General features: G+C 34.0%; 1 protein-coding gene across 1 annotated transcript in view; it reads left to right on the forward strand.

Annotated features, from left to right (window-relative positions):
• The window catches only part of LOC134280905 (transcription initiation protein SPT3 homolog), a 61443-nt gene that overhangs the window by 34716 nt on the left and 1714 nt on the right, over positions 1–25013 (forward strand). Inside the window, exons 2-10 of the mRNA XM_062763362.1 lie at positions 2345–2429; positions 5783–5869; positions 12868–13039; positions 13405–13466; positions 13912–13987; positions 14241–14362; positions 16151–16318; positions 18527–18634; positions 19050–19157. Coding sequence (XP_062619346.1) covers positions 2345–2429; positions 5783–5869; positions 12868–13039; positions 13405–13466; positions 13912–13987; positions 14241–14362; positions 16151–16318; positions 18527–18634; positions 19050–19157 — 988 coding nt within the window. The remainder of the gene's footprint in view (positions 1–2344; positions 2430–5782; positions 5870–12867; positions 13040–13404; positions 13467–13911; positions 13988–14240; positions 14363–16150; positions 16319–18526; positions 18635–19049; positions 19158–25013) is intronic.

Consider the following 25013-nt stretch of genomic DNA (forward strand, 5'->3'; position numbering starts at 1 on the left):
GTAGTCATATATCCTCAATTAAATATATTTCCTTTGCATGGAGAATATTTAAGATTTAAAGTTTTTGATTCTCTAGCAGGTAGGTTCTAGATAGTTTACCAAGGCTCTTAAGAATTATCAATAAACAAGTCGGATGAAAGTACACATGTATCAGGTTTAATTTAATTTAGGCCAAAATAACAAATATTTTTAATCTTAAAAGGTAAAATGACATTAAAAAAAATTCTGAGAAAATGGGAATGTCCTATTTATGTCCAAATTTCTTAAATTAATTCTGAACAATTATTTTTGAAAAATCTCAAGGTTAAAATTTTAAAGCATTTCATTTTATAACTCATTTATTTTTTGTGGCATGCATAACATTCATTCCTGACCTGTATTTTATTAATTAGAATCATAACAAAATGTCATTACCGTATAATCCCTATTAACTGCCCCAGCCCCTATAAGCGCCCCCTAGGTCTTCTTCCAATTATCAGAAAATAAGGGCCCCCTGTACAGTGAATAAAATCATCTAGAATCGTATCAAAAGTCTGCCAAAATTTCGAAAAAATGATAATGTAACTTGCCTATTATCCAATTTTTCGGTGGAAATTGAATCATACAGCATAATTTGGGTGGATTATCTTCACTTAAAGTAAAGTTAGACATTGTTTTAGTGGTTCTTTAAATTTTTGAAGTTAAAAAATGACATTAAATATGATGAAGAAAATTACAAAATAACCGCCCCCTCTTTGCAATTTTCTAAGCGCCCGGGGCGGTTAATAGGGATATACGGTGTTTGCAATGTTTCTTATGAAGATTCTCAAATATTTGCGTCTATTAGGCCCTGTTTATATGGAGAGTTTAATTCTATTTACTTAACAGAATATACTACGAAGTACATTTAAGTGGTAAAATTTTCTGTGTGAATGGAACAATTTGAGCTTTCTTTAGACTTTATAATGGCATGCCCATTTCTTCAAAAAGGGAAAAAGAAATCTGATCCATGGGCCTCTGGTTTTACTTGTCCTTTTCTGTCTCTTATTATTATATCCCTGCAATGGGGATATACGAGGGTTGTCCAGTAAAATGGTGCACAAGTTGTCTAGCATGAAAAATAATCATCACCAAGTTCTGAAATTTTAAAACTATTTAGCGCATATTTTCTGAATAAACATAGCAAATTTCAAATAGATATATATGCATAAATAAACAAATTATGAAATTTTATATTGTGTATTGTATCGATCGCCTTACAGCACACGGATGATAACTTCAAAGTGTGTAAAAGAGTGTTACGTTTCATTTTTGCGATAAAAATAAACTTGGATTAGTCCCACTTAAATTTAGGAATTTCATTGATGTACCTAATTTAGTTTCAATAAACAGTTGAGGAACCAATCTGGCACAAACTTGCAATCTTCTGATGATTTATTAGTAAGTTACGAACAATAATCCCACCATCATTCAACTTATAGAAAATCTTATATATATTGACTGTCAACAGTGTCAGCATCTTTTGCTATTACAATTATTATAGCAGTTTGTCCGTATGTTTTGTACTACCTGGGGACTCGATCAAGAAAGACTTCACTAAGAAAACTCCCATTTCAATTCTATACTAAAGATCTGTTGATTTGATTATTTATTTTTTACTGCCGTATTAATTTTAAGTCTCTTAAGGTCTTATTACACCATCTAAATCAAACTGAAGTCAGCTCTCCGATGCACCATAACGTCATCAAATGTCACCATTTTTCGTGTGTTGTGTTTAACACTTTCCCATTTCGAATGCTCAGGAAACTGTCAAAAATTAACCAAATGCTTTGAAATTTTTAAAAAGACGACAGAATTAATTGTGGAATCGAATAAGGATAATTTTTAACCCAATCTTTTCTATTTAAATCTTTAATTTCGAATCAATATTCTCGAATTCTCTTATAAAACCTTCGTTTTTTGACTGTGCATTGTAGGACCATACCCTGTGCAGATTCAAGCACAATAAACTCTTTATTTTTAATGTCTGTATTCTATCAGAAAAATTATGATTCACTTAAATATGATAAATAAACATTTTCTGAAAATTTCAGCTTAGTGCACCCATTATAATTAGAGAAAAATGCTTTGTCCATGATTTTACCGGACAACCCTTGTAGTAACTTGTTATAAGGTGTGTCAGTTTATGGGTGTCTTTAAGTTTGTCATGTGCAAAATGGATAAAGTGACATAATTTGCATCGGGATTGATGTCAAATGCCGCCAAGACTGATTAATAGATATGCTCTTTGCAAGGGGATATTTCACTTTGTGGTACGTGCCCTTTGCTTTTGATTGCTGTTGATAATGAACATTTATTTGATCAGGTATGGGTTTGGAGATGTCCCAAAGCCTCAGCATGACTCAGCAGTTTTGATTGAGGACATTGTCAAACAACAGCTAACATCTGTGGTAAGTCATATTGTATACTGTAAATTCCTAAATATAAGCGTGGAATTAATTATTGCATAATTTTGCGAGAAGCACCACAAGCAAAATTCAATTACTCGCAAATTACCCGTCCATTTGCGAATTCTTATTCTCGCGATTTGCTGTTGAAAAGCCCATTTGCGATAAAAAGTACTCGCAAAAAATAAGGAATCTACAGTACCAACTAGTATATAACATTTCAGAACTGTTCATAAGTTATCAATGGATAACCAGTTTAATCAATTATTATTAAGGAGTCAGCTTTCTTGGCTTGAGTGAATTCTTGCCATACTTGTGGATATTTCTTGCACATGGAAAAGTGTTAACTGGTTCGCATGCTCATGACTAACCCTGATAACTGTAAATGATGATTAAAAAAAGTGCATTTTATAATTCAAATATATGGAACTTCTATTCTACATGAAAATCCTTATCTTGCTTGCTTATTCACTATAAAGTTTTTTCACCAAAAAACACCTTTGAATTTGATATCAATTTGTATTATTGCACTTTTTGCTTTAAAAGGGTTGAGTACTGTATCAAGTACACTGAAGATGATATTAGGAAGATTTCCACCTTAGTTTGGACTTTAAGTAAGGCGTGGCATTCTTGGCGCTATTTAATTAGCATCTGTCAAATGGCGAATAGATTCTCATTGGTTAAGAAATATTTACATTTCCAATGTCTTTGTCCGAGATAAAATTACCAATTGTAAATGTAATTGATTTCCTCATGAATGTTTTGGCGCGGTTTCAAAAAAACCACGTGCAAGGCGGGACAACACCTAGAGAGAAGCAGGCTTTAGATTTTTCGAATTCATGAAGATGATCAAATTGGCTTGTGTGATAATTTTATGCATAAACGCCTTCGGCGTTTATGAATAGCCAATCCATTGATCACTTCATTGGTTAAGATATTAATAACATCAGGAATTTAAATTGTTGTTCAGAACAATGAGATGACTTAAGCTCCACCTCTTTGCAGGAGGAAACAATGTTATTGGTTATTCGATACACTAATCGGCATTTGCCTGAATTTCTATCCCATGTATATTTCAACAGTGAAGGAAAGCTGTATAAATTTCAGAAGCTAATTATGTAATGTCGAGAATGCCACGCCTTACTGAAAATCCAAACTAAGGTGGAAATTGTCCTAAAAGGATGCTCGTATTTCTGATTGACAGTATCTATGTGGTATTTTGGGACCAGGTCTTCCAACAATATATTGAAATTCCCATGGGTATTAATTGCATCCTGTTATTAGCAGACCTATTTTTGTATTCACATGAAGCAGAATTAAATCAAAATCTTTTGCATGAAAAGAAGAAAACACTTGCTGTGACTTTCAACTTAAAGGTACTTGGACACAGATTTGAAGTTAATATTTTCTCATTTTTTCTGTAAAATATCACGAATTATATATTTTAATTGCATTTCACACAAAAATTAATTAAAAATCTTATTTCATTTAAAAGTTATTAAAACTTTAAATTTTTTGGCGGATTTGATTGACACATCCTTGCACTTTCACAAATTTTAACTTTGTTCTTAATCCTTAGGAAAAGTGGCAATTTTGATGTGTTTTAATGAGAAATATTAAAAGTTTTATCAAGAAAAATAATTTTATTCAGAGTAGAAATGTTCGAAAGCAAAACACCTTCACAAGTATCGGCATTCCGAACTAAGAGATGCGTACAGAGTTTAGCAAATCGAGCACGCTCGTGTTATGTACACAGTTTTTGTAAACAGGGCTCGAGTTCTGTTATTGTTTATATTTAGAATTCACCGGGTGCGTTCAATCGTCACAGTCTGCTTACCACAACTGCACGGACTGACAATATATTGTGTGTTTGTTTTGCTTTCGAACATGTCTACTCTGAATTTTCTGGATTATAGTATTAATATTTTTCATTTATACAAAACGAGATTGCCACTTTTCCTAAGGATTAAGAATAAAATAAAATTTGTGAGAGTGCAAGGATATGTCAATCAAAAAATTTGAAATTTCAGTATCTTTTAAACGAAATAAGATTTTTAATTAATTTTTGTGTGAAATGCTATTAAAATATATAAGTCGTAATATTATAGAGAAAATAATAACTTCAAATCTGTGTCCAAGTACCTTTAATATTTACATATATCATTGACCTATTGTCAATTAACAATAATTATTTCCATTCTTATGTCGACACAATATATCCCAGTGAGTTGAAATAAAAGATATCAAAGAGTCTGACCCATCTGTTTCATATTTGATATTTCACTTGAAAAAGATGGTAATTATTGTTATCTAACAACAAAGCTTTATGAGAAATGTGATGACTAACTTTTCAATCGTCAACTTCCCCTACTTATGCAACAACATACCTTTGTCACCTGCATACAGAGTTTACATGCATCTCTCAGTTGATTCGTTACAGAGGAGCATGTTCTACATATGAACAATCTCTAAAATGAAATAAGTTATTGACAAACAAGTTGATGAAGCAAGAATATCAGCAATCCTATTTAAAGTCATAAAATAAAAGGGGGCTCTATTGATTATATAGTGAAATTACATGAATTCTTTAAAAATCTTCTCCTCAGCGGGCCCCTGGGTCAGGGGTTTTGGTGTTAGGGCAGGGTTCTAATGATTATAAAGTGAAAATGAAGGAAATCTTTGAAAATCTTTTCCTTTGCTCCTGGGTATTATGCTATGCCAATTAATGATGATGAAATGTGCCTCTTTCAAAATGGTTAATTTCAGGACCCCTTGGTCAGGGGTACTTGGTGGGGGGGGGGGGGCTTCATAGTCTGAAAAAAATAATGCTTTGAAATCTGCTCTTCAGTAGAAATCAACCATTGATCATGAAATAAAGTTCATGAAAAAATTTCCAAAATTTTGAAATGTGTGGCCCCAGGGTCAGTGGTTCCTGTGGGGTGGGGTGCACAACTGGTTATAAAGTGGAAATGCATTTTCTCTTTGTTACTCTGATCTACCTCTGGGTATAAAGTTACCAAAGTAAGCAAGCTAAGTGTGTAGTTATGATAAGCAATTGTGCCTCTTTCAAAATTGTGAATTTCAGGGCCTTTGGTTAAAACAAGAGGCAATTCTAATTGTTGGAAAGTTGTTACATGATACTCAGGTGACCTATAAGGCCCATGGGCCTCTTGTTAATGATTCCTACAGGTTACTGCTTCATACATGTTTGACTGTAAAATTATGTTTCAAAGGGGATTACTGGTGTTTAAAATACAGAGGAAAAAATCTCTGTCAGGAATTATAATCTTTTTCTTATGATATTATAAGAAGTCTTAAAGTTTTTTTTATATAATTATGATTTATCTTAATTGCAGCTTCTTCAAGCAGCAGATGTGGCCTCATTAAGAAATGGACGTTTTATTGGACTTGAAGACATTCTTTTCCTTCTCCGCAAAGACAAAGTAAGCATCAAACCCAAATCCAAATTACCACAGAAAATTCAATTTTTTTTTTAAATTTCAAGGTAATGGATTTGGAAGAATTGTATAAGACTTAAGGGGTGACATAGGACGGGTATGTAATACTGTAAATGTTTTATATTTAGCATGTACAATATTTGGCAGAAATTGATTTTTGAACAAGTTAGCGTAGATTTGATTTAGCGCATTTCTTAATGTTCTCATCAATGAATATACAGGTAAACTTCGGTATCTCGACATCGGATATGTCGACAACCTGGGATATGTCGACATCCCTCCGCGGTCCCGGCATTATTTACTATATAAATGATTTGCAAAAACTCTGATATGTCGACCTCGGTAATGTCGACTACCCCGCTTATCTCGACGTATTTCACAGTCCCAAGAGCAAAATTTACCTGGTATATGTCGACATCGGGGCAATTTTCTGCTCTACTTAACCTTATTGTTTGTCAGCTGGTCGCTTGTCACGCACGGACGACTCCGTGTATCTCGACGTCGTCAGAAATTCACACCTTCCACACCCATGTTTTGACTACATACTGCTCTGTGTGTTTGTAGAGGAATCCCAAGCCCCCTCGGCGTCTTTAATACGTTAATTGTTTAATGTTCAGCTTGGGTAATTTCATTGATAAATCTTCTCTATTCTGCATAAATGCAGGGACCTATATACTAGTATATTGGTCCCATGTAAATGTAAAACCGCATTTCATTTAAGTCGAGATCTGACAAAACTTAAAACATGTTATAAAAGAACATGTTACTGAATCATAATGAACAATATACACATTGAATTTAAATTAAATTAGAAATTGTGGTAAAAATGCATTCAACAGGAATCAATCAAATCTATGACATGCACGACTATTGCATCAGCCTATATGGATGCATAACATCATAAAACTTGTTATTTGCGCAATTCGAATTAAATTTGGTTTCAAAATGAAAGGAAAATAAATGATGAATGATTATGAAATTAAAAAAAAGTGAAATGAAATAATCTAAAAAATTTACGCATTGATTTTTTCCGTATCTCGGAAGTCGACATTGTACCGTTCCGGTTTCGAGTTAACAGAGCGGATTTTGTATCCTGCTCTGACAGAGCTAGTGGCACTCGGAACGAATCCTGGATGGAAAACGGTTTTTTAGTAAAATGAAATTTCGATAAAAAGGAAAGCAGTTTGTAAATAATATTTATGAATAAATTTTAGATTTTCTAATAAATATAGAGGGGTGGCTGAAATAAACGAGGTACAGTCTAATTAGTTAAATTAAGGACGTCGAGTCTTAACTCTGATATCTCGACACCTCGGATATCTCGACATTTTCTGACTGTCCCGTCGATGTCGAGATAACGAAGTTTACCTGTATGTTGAAGACATTTAGCGTTGTACTTGAATTAGCGGAAGTATCTTTTCGCCAAAAGTGCTAAAAAGAATACACTGCCAAATGTAATACATTTACAGTATTTGCACTGTGTTTCTTGAGAGCAAGATGCAGATAGTGACAACCTAGCTAGCTTCTGTAAAGTATAATCCAACAATTTTTTTTTTGAACAACTTTAATTTTGTTCTGTCATGATAAGGCAGAGCTGTACTATCATAAATTACTTCTTTACATTGTAGTTATATTCCAAAAAAATTCTGTTTTTGACTCAAAAGTTGAAAATTAAAATTCCCAAACCTAAAAGCACATCTAAAAGCACATCTAAAAGACACATCCAGAATCCAAAAATACTGGGCTACTTTGAAAAATGTAATTGTTTGGGAACTACATTTTCAACATAAAAAAATCAACCATAAGATGATTGGCTCTGTACTGCAAAAAATGTAAGAGAATTTTTTTTTTTTCTAAAGAGCTAGCAATGACAAGCAACTATATGGAGGCCACATACATGTACTGATATTTCAGAATTAAAATTCTTCAGTGAGCATTTTGAAAGAATTTTTATCAAATGTTAGCTTTTTGTAGTTTTGAAAACAGCAATGTCCTAAAGCCTTTCCTAGAGATTTTAATATGAAAGATGCAAAAAAATCGAATAAAGAATTTCAAACAATTGCTATAGTGTAGCTACCTTGTGCTTTGTTTTTTAGCAGAATATTATTCATCTTAAGCCTATCCTAAAATCAATGATTTCTTTTTTTTTTTTTTGGTTAAAGTTAAAATAAGGACATTTGAAAATTAAATTTAATACATCATTTGACCTTCCTGCATTTAAGTGTGCCTATAGCTATTATATGAAATCAATGCTCATTTTTCAGAAAGGAATGTAACTGATCACCAGGCATATTAGATTACAGTAAAACTTGGTTATTACAAAGTCACTGGGACACATGAAATTACTTTGCTTTATCCATAATTCATTATCTCTGTATTAGGAATTAGTTAAATTTATGTAGTTGGGGACCCAACCAACCTTTGCTATATCCCTGAATTCACAATATCCGTGTTCGTACTAATCGAGTTTTGCTATATTAAGGTCATAGATAATCTTTCTGATTAAAAGTTTACTTTAAGAAATAGAAAATTTTGAGAAATTAAATACTGAAAGTTAATGTGTTAAAACAAATTTTAAAAAAATGTAGAAAACTAAATTTTTTATTTACTTTTTATTAGGTCACCTGAGTAAACTCAGGTGACCTATTGCTATCCAATTTCGTCCGTCGTCGTGCGTTGTGCGTCATGCGTTAACATTTGAACATTTTCAGCTTCTTCTCTGCAACCACTGAACCAATTTCAACCAAATTTGGCACAAAGCATCTATGGGTGAAGGGGAACAAAAATTGTGAATTTCATGATCCCTGCCCCCCTGGGGCCTGAGGGGTGGGGCCAAAACCTCTAAAATTAATGCAATCTGTAAAAATCTTTTTCTTTACTCCTGGACATCAAGCAGTCAAACTGTTTGCATGATTGTAATCAGCATTGAGTCCTCTACCAAAATTGTGAAATTCATGGCCCTGGGGTCAGGGGTTCTAGTGCTAGGGCGGGGCTAAATAAGTATATAGTGAAAATGCATTATTTCTTTGAAAATCTTCTTCTGTGCTCCTGGGTATTAAATAAACCAACTAAGTACATAGTTATGATGAGCAAGAATGCCTCTACCAAAATTGTGAATTTTATGGCACCAGGGTCAGGGGTTCTGGTGTTAGGGCGGGGCTTTATTGATTATATAGTGAAAATACATGAATCGTTTTAAAATCTTCTTCTCTGCTCCTAGGTATTAAATAAACTATCTAAGTATATAGTTATGATGAGCAAGAGTGCCTCTACCAAAATTGTGAATTTTATGGCCCCAGGGTCAGGGGTTCTGGTGTTAGGGCGGGGCTCTATTGATTATATAGTGAAAATACATGAATTCTTTGAAAATCTTCTTCTCTGCTCCTGGGTATTAAATAGACTAACTAGTGCATAGTTATGATGAGCAAGAGTGCCTCTACCAAAATTGTGAATTTTATGGCCCCAGGGTCAGGGGTTCTGGTATTAGGGCGGGGCTCTATTGATTATATCGTGAAAATACATGAATTCTTTGAAAATCTTCTTCTCTGCTCCTGGGTATTAAATAAACTAAGTACATAGTTATAATGAGCAAGAATGCCTCTTCCAAAATTGTGAATTTTATGGCCCCAGGGTCGGGGTTCTGGTTTTAGGACAGGTCTCTATTGATTATATAATGAAAATACATTAAATCTTTGAAAATTTTCTTTTCTGATCCTGGGTATTAAGCAGATGAACTACCTATGTAGTTATGATGAGCGAGGGCCAGAATCTTCCCGAATTGTGAATTTCAATGCCCCAGGGTCAGGGGTACCATAGAGGTTGGGTGGGGGGGGGGCTGTACTTATATACTTAAAATGAATGAATTGTTTGAAATCTGCTTCTTGGTATTAATCAAATATTTTTGAAAAGCAAGGATGCATTTTCAAAAATTGTGCAATTTGTGGATCTAGGCCTAAGGGTCAGGGGTTCATGTATGGTAGGGGCACTACTGATTATTGCTGAATATTACTGATTAGTTGAAATGCATTTTTTGTTCCCCTACCTTGCCTATGGGTATTAAGTAACTAAACTAAGCAACTGCTAAGTGTATACATGTAGTTATGATGATCAATGGTGCCTCTTTCAAAATTGTGAATGCCATAGATCTGGCTTAAAACATTAATCAAATTGAATCACTGGAAAGTTGTTGCATAATGCTCAGGTGACCTATAAGGCCCATGGGCCTGTTGTTTTGAATATATAATTATTCAATACAGTGTTTTTAGTCAAGTACTTGTATATAATTATATTTTATAGTCAGCTGGAGATAAACTGTTAAAGAAATTAATTAAGCCCTTTTAAGAGATAAATTAAACTAAGTGTAAACTAGTCAACTACTCTGCACCCTCAAAATAAAAAAAAAAAAAGAAATATGATTTACATAGTCGTGACAATCTGAGATTTATTTTCTGTATGCGGAGGACAGGATATAATTATTTCTTACTGCAGCAGCTTTCTTATTTTCCTCCCACCAGAAGTCATGTCATGTCTATAAGGATTACGATATTGAATTTATTCATGATTTTGCGGATGCTTATATTTCTAATTATATTGATATCGTAATTGTGGTTATGGAAAAGCAAGCTAGGACTGAAATTTGCCTAAAACACATGCTGTCATTATTCTGTCTTATGAAAGTAATTTTCCTCCTCTGCCATCATGTCATTGTATAAAAGATAAATATAGAACAAACTAATTTAAAGGATTGAAGTCATAGATTTTTTTTTCTTATATTCAAATTACATGTTTGAAGAGAGCAATGAACCTTTCCATCTGCAGTTTTTTGACCTGAGAACTTGGGGAAAAAAAGACTAAATCTAAAAGAATCAATAATTATTTAACTGATATACCATACACTGGTTATCAAATCATTCAGTAAAGTAGATTTTAGTTCATAGTAGCCCTGTACTTTTCACATTTACTATATTAGGTTTATATAGAGTTTCAAAGCAACAATTAAACCTTTATCTTTGATATCTCAAATTAAATACTAATATTTCAAATACCATGGATATTTTGATATGATTTTTAAAGCCCCAACCACTTATTCTTTATTTATGAATGTTTTATTAGATGAGTGTTGTCTCAAATCCTCAAATATGTAAGGGATATCAAGGTTTGACCCTATAGAGCTTACCATGTTGTTCCAAGTTTTAAAATCATGATAAAATATTTTATGTGATACAACTGCTTCTGTTTATTCTTATTGTAATATCTTCTCACATAACGGTAAGTAACTGAAGATGGTATTTTAAATAAAAATTGTTATTAGAATTGATAATGGCCTTGACCTCTGATCTTGAAGTTGGGAAAATAAAAAAAGTTGTCACTGTCACATTCTGACCTTGAAACTTCAAACATGTGGCTGCTTGTTTCAAATCTCTCTTTTGTCCTGATTTTTGACCTTCAAAAGATTGGAAATGCAACATTTTATTTAGAGCTATCTTTTGATTTGATTAAGTGGTTAATGTAGTACAGCTGTATCAAAAAGTAACAGCCCTGTACAATATAGGCTAATATTGTCCTTGACTTTGGACAATTTAATCAGTAACATAAAACATTAATCTTCTCGAAGGGTGTTCCTGAGTTACTATGGAATCATCATTGTTCATGGGGGGATTTTATGGGTCATCCTTACTCACAAATTTTCATCCCCACAAACATTTATTTATATCCCCCGCAAACGAAGTTTGGGGGGGGGGGGTTATATAGGAATCACCTTGTCCATCTGTCTGTGCAAACGTGTCCGGTCCATATCTTTCTTACGGAGGGACATTAGAATCTACTACTCCACACAAAGATTGCCCATGACGTAAGGGTGTGTCATGACCTTGACCCAAGGTCGTTTGGGGAACTTCAAGGTCACTGGAAGAAAAATTTCATAATTCGTGTCTGGTCCATATCTTTCTTATGGATAAACTTGGTAGGTTCTCATTTCACACAAAGATTTCCCATGACCTAAGGGTGTGTCATGACCTTGACCCAAGGTCATTTGGGGAACTTCAAGGTCACTAGAAGAAAAATTTCAAAATTGGTGTCCGGTCCACATCTTTTTTATGGATAAACTTGGTAAGTTCTCATTTCAAGCAAAGATTGCCCATGACCTAAAAGTTTGTGATGACCTTGACCCAAGGTCATTTGGGGAACTTCAAGGTCACTGGAAGAAAAATTAATAATTTGTATCCAGTCTATATCTTTCTTATGGATAAGTTTGGTAGGTTCTCATTTCACATAAAGATTGCCCATGACCTAAGGGTGTGTCATGACCTGACCCAAGGTCATTTGGGGAAGTTCAAAGTCACTGGGAGTAAAATTCATAATTTGTCCGGTCCATATCTTTCTTATGGATAAACTTGGTAGGTTCTTATTCCACACAAAGATTGCCCATGACCCAAGGGTTTCTCATGACCTTGACCCAAGGTCATTTGGAGAAGTTCAAGGTCACTGGAAGAAAAATTTCATAATTCGTGTCAGGTCCATATCTTTCTTATGGATAAACTTGGTAGGTTCTTATTTCACACAAAGATTGCCCATGACCCAAGGGTGTGTTATGACCTTGACCTGGGGTCATTTAGGGAACTTCAAGGTCACTAGAAGAAAAATTTAATAATTCATGTGTGATACATATCTTTATCATGGAAAAACTTACTTCTGAAAAACCCAGCGGGGGGTATTTTGTCCCGCTTGGACAGTTCTAGTTTGTAAATACATGTATATTGATTCATTGAATACATTGTAGAGTAACCCATGAAATTAGTCCCCATGAACATGTAAAATTGTGTACATGAACCCCCCACAATTCAAACTAGATTTTGTCTTTGAGACTGAAAAAACTTGTCTATTTGATTTTAGAAGGGGACTGGTCAGGGTGAAATGGCAATAAATTTTGTAACTTGCATTTCCAAAATAAACTCTGTAATGAAGTATATTTGACCTTTTTGAAGGTCAAGCTGAGACGTCTGTTGCGGTATATGGGGGTGAAGGACCAGCGCACCATGGCAATGAAGGGGGTGAGTGAGGAGGGAGAGGAAGATCCAGGGGGAGAAAAATTCGCTCATCCGGCGAAGACATGCCTCAAACTGTGCTACAACTACCTGAGCTCTATCGACGCCACAGGTGCCTGACCTTACTTTGACTTCTGATAATCATTGAAAAAGAAGTGTTTTGAAGCATGGCTTGGGATAAAATGTTTAAAAGATAGAAGTATTTATATATCATGTACATGTAGATTTTAGTTAAAAAAAAGAATAAGGAAACCATGGTTTGAGGAATTCTGTAATGTTGAAAAAATCTATAAGTTAATGGTTGTTGAGTTTTGATCAGTAATATTGATATACATTGTTTTATTGTAATTTTCAAAAAATACACTCAAAATGGTATCTATATAATTCATAAGGATACAACACACTGAATCTTTTTGGTCTCGTAAAAGTAAAAAAAAAAAAGATTCTAGACAATATTTTTTCCTTTGCAAATATCAGGAGAACTATTGGCACTGTTTGAAGATGGAGGAACAGATGAAGTGAAGAAAGAGAGATTACTGGTTAGTATTGTTGGAATCTATAATAGACACCGCCAAAGTTCAGGCATACATCATCAACAAAACTTGTATGGAAATTGCCTAAAGGGATGTACATTACTATTCATTGTTTTAGATGCTGCATGTTATATTAAACAAATAACAGCATTTGAAGGATTTTTATTACTTTGGTAATAGAAACCCCCACTTGAACCTTTAATATAAATGGGTAATTGCATCAAAAAATGCATATAGTTACACTTTGGTTAAGATTATATGTTTCCTAAGGTGTACCTCTAAACACCCCCCCCCCCTCCTCAAAAAAAAAAATGGAAGTTTTCAAAGGAATCTTGTTGAACCCCATTTGATTTATGGGGAGAACTGCTCACTTGTAAAAACCACCAAGAAAGTCTATATTTTATTTATGTTTGTAGACAGTGTTAATATTGGTACATATTATGATTTACAGAGAGCAGAAATACAAACAAGGTACATGGATCAGAAGCAATACATGGAATATGTTGAGGCCAGACAGGCTAGCTTTGGTATGTGTATTATCTTATGTTGATGTCTAGACCAGATTCTCAAAATGTTGGACAGTTCTACTGACCAGTAAATTGCTTTAGTCTGACAGAATTAATTTTGATATTATTTTAAAGCTGCTGGTCTGAGGATGGTTCAGTCTAATAGCACAGTTTCATGTATAAGAATTTCATATGTATATCATAAATATGCTAAATATTACACTGAAATGATGTACAATGAATAGATGGTTTACTGTATTCATTGTCCTGACAGGGAGGCGTAACAAAGCCCAGCGGTTTAAGGACTGGTTACTGGCAGGAGTCATTATGGATCTCAAACCCAATCAGCACGCCATGGAAATCATCAACTACTTCGCCTATGAAATTGTTGCTCAGGTACATCTCGGCATGATAGGAGTAGATATTCATTTTAAGAAGATGAAAGAGATGGGAATATGGAGTTATTGAACTTGTATAGGTGAATGACTTGGCATGATTTGGCTGTACAAATGCATAAGCTTAGCAGATGCACAGAAAAAAATTTCATGATTTTAATCAGTATTTTCCTCTCTGTTAATAAGTAATATGCATTTATGTTTTTTATTTTATTTATGTTATTATTATGTTATTTAATTTTTATGCCCCCCCCCCCCCTTGAAATGAAATTTGGTATACAGATTTATCATAAGAATATATAGGTCAACTTGTGTTTTGGGTACGATTGGGCAATTTTGGACAGATTTATACCCCTTGGACTTAGAAAAATTGCAATTACATGTATTTGCAGTTTCTATTCATTATTTTTGCAGATGTTGCACATATTGAAATGAAATTTGGTATACAGATTTATCGTAAGAATATCTAATTAGAAGAATTCCAATTATATGGGGAGGGGGCATAGGTGTTTTACAAACATCTCTTGTTTTTTAACATTTTTATCTTTTAATCACTGAGCTAGTTTTAAATAAACTTTCCAAAGGAGGCTCAAAGAAAAATAACAGCTCAAATAAGGTATCATATAAACCTTTTTTTTTTAAATAATAACTAAGCCAGAAAAGATGTCATATGAAAGTATCCTTACATTTTGAATTCAGTAGATTTCAGTTGACTCCATGAAAGTTTTCCTAAAGATTGATTTCAAAGTTCAAGGATTTGTCTGCATGTGCAGCTAAAAATAAATGTTTGAAGATAGCTTACTAGGTGTAAATGATGATATTGGTTTGATGCCTCCACTTTTATTGCTTTTCGGAGTCGCCGAGTCCAAAGATATATTCACTTTTGCCAATAAGAGGTTGTAGGTTTGCATGCAGTGACCTAAAGTTGTCTTTTTCTTGGAGTTCATTCTATTTGTCTGATTAAAAAAAAGATTCCCTAAGATCTCATAACCTTTAGGGAATTGGAAGCAAAAGAATTAAGTTGTGGTAATGTACAGATAATTGCATATTCCAACAGTAGCAGGCAAGGGACTCATTCCATTCTGACAAATCTAGGTTTAATTCTGTCAGGGTTTTTTGTCAGATTCTGATTAGAAGTTTTTACAAGATTTCAGTTATAAAAACATTTCACATTCTTTTTTAGAAGGACTGTTATCTAGATACATGTTGATAAATTTTAATTGGAATAGTTTGTAATAATTCAAATAAAATATATAGTACAGTTTAATATTTGGTATATACAAAAAATAGAGAAAAAATGATTCTATATAAACTTAATTTTCTGCAAACAGTACTTGTATATGTTCTATTTGTATAATTTTATGTGATTTTACCCATTTCATTCAGCGTGAAGTAGATGTAGTAATTATATATAATTAAATCAGATACAACTGATTCATTTGATTCATGAGACAATGTTAGAACTGAAGTGCAACAAGAACTCAATCATGGCAGCTGTTGATTTTGACCACTGGCACTTATTGTTTAATGATGCCGTACATACATGTACCATATTTTTAGTCATCACAGTGGGTCGCTATGGTAAAACCTCTTCATGTGAAGAACCAGGGTTAGAACTTTGAAGCTGAGTATCTAAACCTTTTGTAGCAAGTTTCTGGATGGTTTTATAAAAATTATGGTAAAAATAAAAACAAATTGCCAACCCCATAAGCTAACTGGTTTATATAAGTCTAAATTTGATGAAAAAAATATAATTACTAAGTATATATACAAAGCATTCTTTCAACAGATAGTGGACATGGCCTTGCTAGTGAAGCAGGACAAGAAAACAGTTTATGGAGACCCAGTGCCAAGGAATGGCCCCACTGTCTGTATTAATTACTACAACCAAATCTCCCTTGGGTCAGGAATCTCTGCCCCACCCTCCACCACTCAGGGACCAACTTCACCTGTCCAGGTAAGATCATTTACCTGTTAACGAGATTGTAAAAAGGGGAATTGCATTGCCATTCAGGTAAACATAAGTTTAATAATTCAACCCCCACCCCCCCCAAAAAAAAAAGAATTACTTAACTATAGTTTTGGAGGCATACATGTACATAGGATATTGCTCTGAATAACTCATCAAACTTCTGTTTGATACTGCTTTTGCTGTAATTATTTTTCATCTAGAAATAAGAGGCAATTGTTGGAAATATTAGATCACACATTGTTTTATTATATTCTATTCAAACATGAAAATAACAAATCTATTAAGAATACGAGGGTTGTCTGTAAAGTTTGTGGACAACATTGATAATTATTGACAAACATTGATAAAATATATGAAACTTTTATTTTTATTAAATTCATGTTTCATTTTATTAATATGCAAGTTTTCAACAAAAACAAAGCACAACTAGTTATATTTTTATCAGATACAAAAAAGACGCACACTCATACCCGGAGCAATAAAACAAAAATTCTTGATGTACATTACCCGACGTGAAAAGCTTAATATGAGTACATGTAACTTCTCTCAACATAGTCACCGTTTAACTCAATACATTTCTTTTGTCGCTTTAACCAGTCATAAAAATGTGCAGAAAATGTTCAGGTTTCATACGTGAAATAATATTTAAGAATGCCTGTCTCATATCCTGCAATCATCCAACCTCTGTCCGCGTAAAAACGATTTTGATTTTCAAAATCACATTATGAAATTCATTTTTTACATCACTGAAATCTAGGAATGATGGTTTTCCTTCACGCATGTCATCCTGTAAACTGTTCCTTCTGTTCGAAAATATTATATGGCTCTTAAATACTTATAAACAGCTTCTTTAACTATTGTATCCCGATTGTTTACAGAATGTATTGGTATCTGTAGGTGTTTTTCCGATGTCTGAGCAGAATTTTATCACTGCCCACTGCTCCACCTATTCCGAGAACGTCCATTTTTTGAACATTATTCCGATCCTGTCTTAATATATTCTAACTATGATTGCTCAGCCATTTTGAAACTTTGAACGTTCAAATTTTGCATGTTTGATGTGATAACTTCTGTCAACCTCATAATGTAAAAGTCAGCAAGATTTCCGCAGAATTTTATAAAATACAAATGTAATTTATAAAAATAATAATATTTATTTGATTAAAATTTTGCACACGGTGCTCTAAGATACATAATTCATTCCAAGTCTAATTATGAAGCCATAATTGTAATTAAACATTTGTAATTAAATAAAATTTCACATTTTTCAATTCACATTAAGTAAAGAATTAAAAATATGTTAATAATAAATTTCAATGACACATCTTTTATTTAATTTTTAGCTTGTCCACGAACTTTACGGACAACCCTCATATATTGGAGCATGCAGGCATGCTTAAAATAGCTACAATTATTTCTTTTTAGAGACGCACAGTCTGTATGTCAATAAACAGATGATGCTCTTCCATTTATTTAAAATTTTATTAAGCATTAGTAGATGAATATTGTCTCAGTGATCCATTTTTCCAGGTTTGCATCATATGCAGCTTTTGCCTTTTTAGGTCACCCAAGTCACTCAGGTGACCTTTTGCTATCAGTTTTTGTCTATCATTGTGCGTCATTCGTCGTTTGTTAACATTTGAACATTTTTAGCTTCTTCTCTGTAACCGCTTAACCATTTTTTAACCAATGTTGGCATATAGCATCTATGGGTGAAGGGGAAAAAAATCGTAATTTCATGTTTCCTGCCCCCCTGGGGCCTGAAGGATGGGACTAAAAACACCAAAATTATTGCAATCTTTAAAAATCTTCATCTTTACTCCTGGACATCATCCATTCAAACTGTTGGCATGGTTGTATTGAGCCCTCTACCAAAATTGTGAAATTCATGGCCCTAGGTTCAGGGGTCCAGGCCTGGGGGCCATAAAACTTGAACTCACTTTTGATCTCATCTTAATTTCCAAAGGAAATTATTGTGGAAATGTGAGACGGAACTCAAAGTGAGCTCGTCTAAGTTTTATGGCCCCCAGCCCTAGTGCTAGAGAGGGGCTATATGGATCATTTAGTGAAAATGCATTATTTCTTTGAAAATCTTCTTCTCTGCTCCTGTCTATTAACTTAAATAACCAAGTACACCATTATGTTGATAAAAGGCTGCCTCATTTTGTAATATTAAGCACTTTTTTGTACCAGAGTCCTCCTGCCACACCAACAACTCCTGGATCCACCCTTAGCTTGAGTTCCAGCTCTTCTTCTCTCAGTGCCTCACTCCCGAAACCCAAGAGTAAAAAACGCAAAAAGGTAGACTACCATTGTAACCTGTAAAATAAATCTTTTCCTATTCATCAAAATGTTAGCATAAACTATGAGAAAATATGCCAATTATTAATTAGTATGCATTAACTATGAAAATAATGTATCTAAAATGGTACTGGATAGGGTTTTCTTTGATGAGATTTCATAGTCCTACATATACTGCAGATTCCATAATTTACACTTGTATTTAGTATTGGAAATAACTTGTACACATCAATCACAAAAACTTCAATTGGCATATGGAATGTTTATCATTATTTCACATGTATTCCAAAAATCTTAAAGTGTTCTTTCTTGTGAATTTATTGAAAAACAAAATCTGTCCATTATGGTAAGGAATCTAATAAACCTATATTCATACCATGTCCAGCAGTTGTAATAACACTCTTTATGTTTTCAGAGTGGTGTAGGAAGTGCTTTAGAGATTTCTACAGCGATACAACCTGAGGACATCCAGGAGGCCATGAGGAGATACTGTCATAATATAGGACCATTCTCCTCACACATTGTAAGTATTATACTGTCATAATATAGGACCATTCTCCTCACACATTGTAAGTATTATACTGTCATAATATAGGACCATTCTCCTCACACATTGTAAGTATTATACTGTCATAATATAGGACCATTCTCCTCACACATTGTAAGTATTATACTGTCATAATATAGGACCATTCTCCTCACACATTGTACGTATTATACTGTCATAATATAGGACCATTCTCCTCACACATTGTAAGTATTATACTGTCATAATATAGGACCATTCTCCTCACACATTGTAAGTATTATACTGTCATAATATAGGACCATTCTCCTCACACATTGTAAGTATTATACTGTCATAATATAGGACCATTCTCCTCACACATTGTAAGTATTATACTGTCATAATATAGGACCATTCTCCTCACACATTGTAAGTATTATACTGTCATAATATAGGACCATTCTCCTCACACATTGTAAGTATTATACTGTCATAATATAGGACCATTCTCCTCACACATTGTAAGTATTATACTGTCAGTGTATAGGACCATTCTCCTCACACATTGTATTATACTGTCATAATATAGGACCATTCTCCTCACACATTGTAAGTATTATACTGTCAGTGTATAGGACCATTCTCCTCACACATTGTAAGTATTATACTGTCATAATATAGGACCATTCTCCTCACACATTGTAAGTATTATACTGTCAGTGTATAGGACCATTCTCCTCACACATTGTATTATACTGAACCATTCTCCTCAAACATTGTAAGTATTATACTGTCATAATATAGGACCATTCTCCACACACATTGTATTATACTGTCATAATATAGGACCATTCTCCTCACACATTGTAAGTATTATACTGTCATAATATAGGACCATTCTCCTCACACATTGTAAGTATTATACTGTCATAATATAGGACCATTCTCCTCACACATTGTAAGTATTATACTGTCATAATATAGGACCATTCTCCTCACACATTGTAAGTATTATACTGTCATAATATAGGACCATTCTCCTCACACATTGTAAGTATTATACTGTCATAATATAGGACCATTCTCCTCACACATTGTAAGTATTATACTGTCATAATATAGGACCATTCTCCTCACACATTGTATTATACTGTCATAATATAGGACCATTCTCCTCACACATTGTAAGTATTATACTGTCATAATATAGGACCATTCTCCTCACACATTGTAAGTATTATACTGTCAGTGTATAGGAACATTCTCCTCTCACATTGTAAGTATAATACTGTCATAATATAGGACCATTCTCCTCACACATTGTAAGTACATTTGTATTATACTGTCATAATATAGGACCATTCTCCTCACACATTGTAAGTATTATACTGTCATAATATAGGACCATTCTCCTCACACATTGTAAGTATTATACTGTCATAATATAGGACCATTCTCCTCACACATTGTAAGTACATTTGTTTTATACTGTCATAATATAGAACCATTCTCCTCACACATTGTAAGTACATTTGTATTATACTGTCATAAAATAGGACCATTCTCCTCACACATTGTAAGTATAATACTGTCATAATATAGGACCATTCTCCTCACACATTATAAGTACATTTGTATTATACTGTCAGTGTATAGGACCATTCTCCTCACACATTGTATTATACTGTCATAATATAGGACCATTTTCCTCACACATTGTAAGTATGATACTGTCAGTGTATAGGAACATTCTCCTCTCACATTGTATTATACTGTCAGTGTATAGGACACTTCTCCTCACACATTGTATTATACTGTCAGTGTATAGAACCATTCTCCTCACACATTGTATTATACTGTCAGTGTATAGGACCATTCTCCTCACACATTGTAAGTATTATACTGTCATAATATAGGGCCATTCTCCTCACACATTGTATTATACTGTCAGTGTATAGAACCATTCTCCTCACACATTGTAAGTATTATACTGTTATAATATAGGGCCATTCTCCTCACACATTGCAAGTACTATACTGTTAGTGTATAGGAACATTCTCCTCACACATTGTAAGTATAATACTGTCAGTGTATAGGAACATTCTCCTCACACATTGTATTATACTGTCAGTGTATAGGACCATTCTCCTCACACATTGTATTATACTGCCAGTGTATAGGACCAGTGTATAGGACCATTCTCCTCACACATTATATTATACTGTCAGTGTATAGAACCATTCTCCTCACACATTGTATTATACTGTCAGTGTATAGAACCATTCTCCTCACACATTATATTATACTGTCAGTGTATAGAACCATTCTCCTCACACATTGTATTATACTGTCAGTGTATAGGACCATTCTCCTCACACATTGTAAGTATTATACTGTCATAATATAGGGCCATTCTCCTCACACATTGTAAGTATTATACTGTCATAATATAGGACCATTCTCCTCACACATTGTAAGTATTATACTGTCATAATATAGGGCCATTCTCCTCACACATTGTACGTATTATACTGTCAGTGTATAGGACCATTCTCCTTACACATGGTATTATACGAGGGCTGTTTGGAAATTATTGAGACATTGTGTATATTTTGCTTTCTAATGAACGTCTTTCTGTGAAAATTTGCATGTACGTTTGACACATTCTAAGAATTAATAAAAGCAAGAGATATTTTACCAATATTTAATATTTTCTCTACAATGGTATATAAATGCATCAATAGTAGTGGTACCCGGAGCACTCATGAAATCATGTATTGAAAGTATGAAACACCAACGTTTCATCTCTTCGTGGACCTATGATAAAAGCGAAAATAATTCAGTTCATGTATATAATTTTTCAGCTTTATTTCAAATTTATATTGTGCAACTTTGTTAAAATTTTGATCAGAAATACGGAGATCATAAAAAAATTAAGCGCGGTAGAGAAAGCTGTTAACGACGACAAAATAGATTCTGACGTCAAAGGCGGAGCAGCCAGCATACCTAAAATTTTGTGTAGCTCAATGTAGAACTCTTTTCCAGACTGAAGGACCTGCTGAAACAATAACAACGAGAAAAAATAATGTGTTATAGTTTGTTATTTCATTGGTGTACATTTTTTTTTACAGTTAATTCAACCAAAGTAAAATCAAAAGCTTTGGAAGACCATCAGTTATTACGTACGGTATTAATATTGTTGACCCTCATTGCATAAATGGGCATTGCGTGATTCTAAGTCATCCTTTCCAACAAATAAAAATTTTACACTGGGGTTGCAACAGCATACAGTTTTAAAGAATAGTTTAAGAAAAGAGAATGCTTGATTTTTGTAATGTTATATGTAATAACAAAGAATTAAGAGTATTAAACGCTTCCCGATCGTTTCACATGCGAAAACATCTCCGGCTGACGTGACGTTAAATAACGTAGCGATACTGCTCCGGGTTGATAGACATATGCATGTTTATTATTTCACCAAAACTTATCTAATCATCATAGGATTTGGAAATTTTGCATAAGTGTCTTATTCGTTCTTTATGAAATGTTGACGAATTTTCATGAAATTATCTCTGTCCTTTATGGAGTAAATGTAATTGTCTCAATAATTTCCGAACAGCCCTTATACTGTCAGTGTATAGGACCATTCTCCTCACACATTGTATTATACTGTCAGTGTATAGGACCAGTGTATAGGACCATTCTCCTCACACATAATATTATACTGTCAGTGTATAGGACCATTCTCCTCACACATTGTATTATACTGTCAGTGTGTAGGACCATTCTCCTCACACATAATATTATACTGTCAGTGTATAGGACCAGTGTATAGGACCATTCTCCTCACACATAATATTATACTGTCAGTGTATAGGACCATTCTCCTCACACATTATATTATACTGTCAGTGTATAGGACCATTCTCCTCACACATAATATTATACTGACAGTGTACAGGACTGTTCTCCTCACACATTGTATTATACTGTCAGTGTATAGGACCATTCTCCTCACACATTGTAAGTATGATACTGTCAGTGTATAGGACCATTCCCCTCACACATTGTATTATACTGCTAGTGTATAGGACCATTCTCCTCACACATAATATTATACTGACAGTGTATTGGACCATTCTCCTCACACATAGTATTATACTGTCAGTGTATAGGACCATTCCCCTCACACATTGTATTATACTGCTAGTGTATAGGACCATTCTCCTCACACATAATATTATACTGACAGTGTATTGGACCATTCTCCTCACACATAGTATTATACTGTCAGTGTATATGACCATTCTCCCCACACATTGTATTATACTGCTAGTGTATAGGACCATTCTCCTCACACATTGTAAGTATTATATTGTCAGTGTATAGGACCATTCTCCTCACACATTGTAAGTATTATATTGTCAGTGTATAGAACCATTCTCCTCGCACATTGTATTATACTGTCAGTGTATAGGACCATTCTCCTCACACATTGTATTATACTGCCAGTGTATATGACCATTCTCCCCACACATTGTATTATACTGCTAGTGTATAGGACCATTCTCCTCACACATTGTAAGTATTATATTGTCAGTGTATAGGACCATTCTCCTCACACATTGTAAGTATTATATTGTCAGTGTATAGGACCATTCTCCTCACACATTGTAAGTATTATATTGTCAGTGTATAGAACCATTCTCCTCGCACATTGTATTATACTGTCAGTGTATAGAACCATTCTCCTCACACATTGTATTATACTGCCAGTGTATATGACCATTGTATAGGACCATTCCCCTCACACATTGTATTATATTGTCAGTGTATAGGACCATTCTCCTCACACATTATATTATACTGCCAGTGTATAGGACCATTCTCCTCACACATTATATTATACTGTCAGTGTATAGGACCATTCTCCTCACACATTATATTATACTGTCAGTGTATAGGACCATTCTCCTCACACATTGTATTATACTGTCAGTGTATAGGACCATTCTCCTCACACATTGTATTATACTGTCAGTGTATAGGACACTTCTCCTCACACATTGTATTATACTGTCATTTTTTAGGACCATTCTCCTCACAAATCATATGTGTTATACTGTCAGTGTATTGGACCATTCTCCTTGAGCATTATGTTTTATTGTCAGTGTTTATTGTCAGTGTATATATAGACCATAATACAATTTGCACAATGTCATTCTTAATGAGTGAAATCAACTGCTTTTTAGCTCACCTCAACGAAGTTGGGGGAGCTTATGTAATACCCTCGGTGTCGGCGTCGGTGTCGGCGTCCCAGGTGAAGGTTAAGTTTTTTGGAGCAGTTTTCTTTTTAAGTACTTCTATGCCCTATATTGATTAGACATGCATGGAAGATGCTTCTAGTGTGTTTCATTGTACCAGTCATAGTTTCAGATGCTGCAATTTCAGCAAAGGAATGACCAGGTTAATGTTTTTGGAGCAGGTTAACATTTTTGGTGCAGTTTTTGGTGTAGGTCTCATTTCGAAGTAACTATGAGCCTTATGTTGACCAAACTTGCATGGATGGTGTATATAAATAAGGATGCACATTACCAGGCTTGCTTCGGATGCTGAATTTGACCTACATTTTCTGGTTGAGTGAACAGGTTAATGTTTTTTGGTGCAGGGTTCATTTCCAAGTATATAAGCCCTATGTTGACCAAACTTGCATGGATGATACATCTTAGGATGTACACTACCAGACTTGCTTCGGATGCTGAATCTGACCTACATTTTCCGGTTCAGTGAACAGGTTAATGTTTTTGGTGCAGGTCTCATTTCCAAGTAACTATAAGCCCTATGTTGAGCAAACTTGCATGGGTGATACAT

Source organism: Saccostrea cucullata, unplaced genomic scaffold (genome assembly GCF_032062105.1).
Source record: "Saccostrea cucullata isolate Sc308-1 unplaced genomic scaffold, CSIRO_AGI_Scuc_v1 ctg422, whole genome shotgun sequence".
Taxonomy (NCBI): domain Eukaryota; kingdom Metazoa; phylum Mollusca; class Bivalvia; order Ostreida; family Ostreidae; genus Saccostrea; species Saccostrea cuccullata.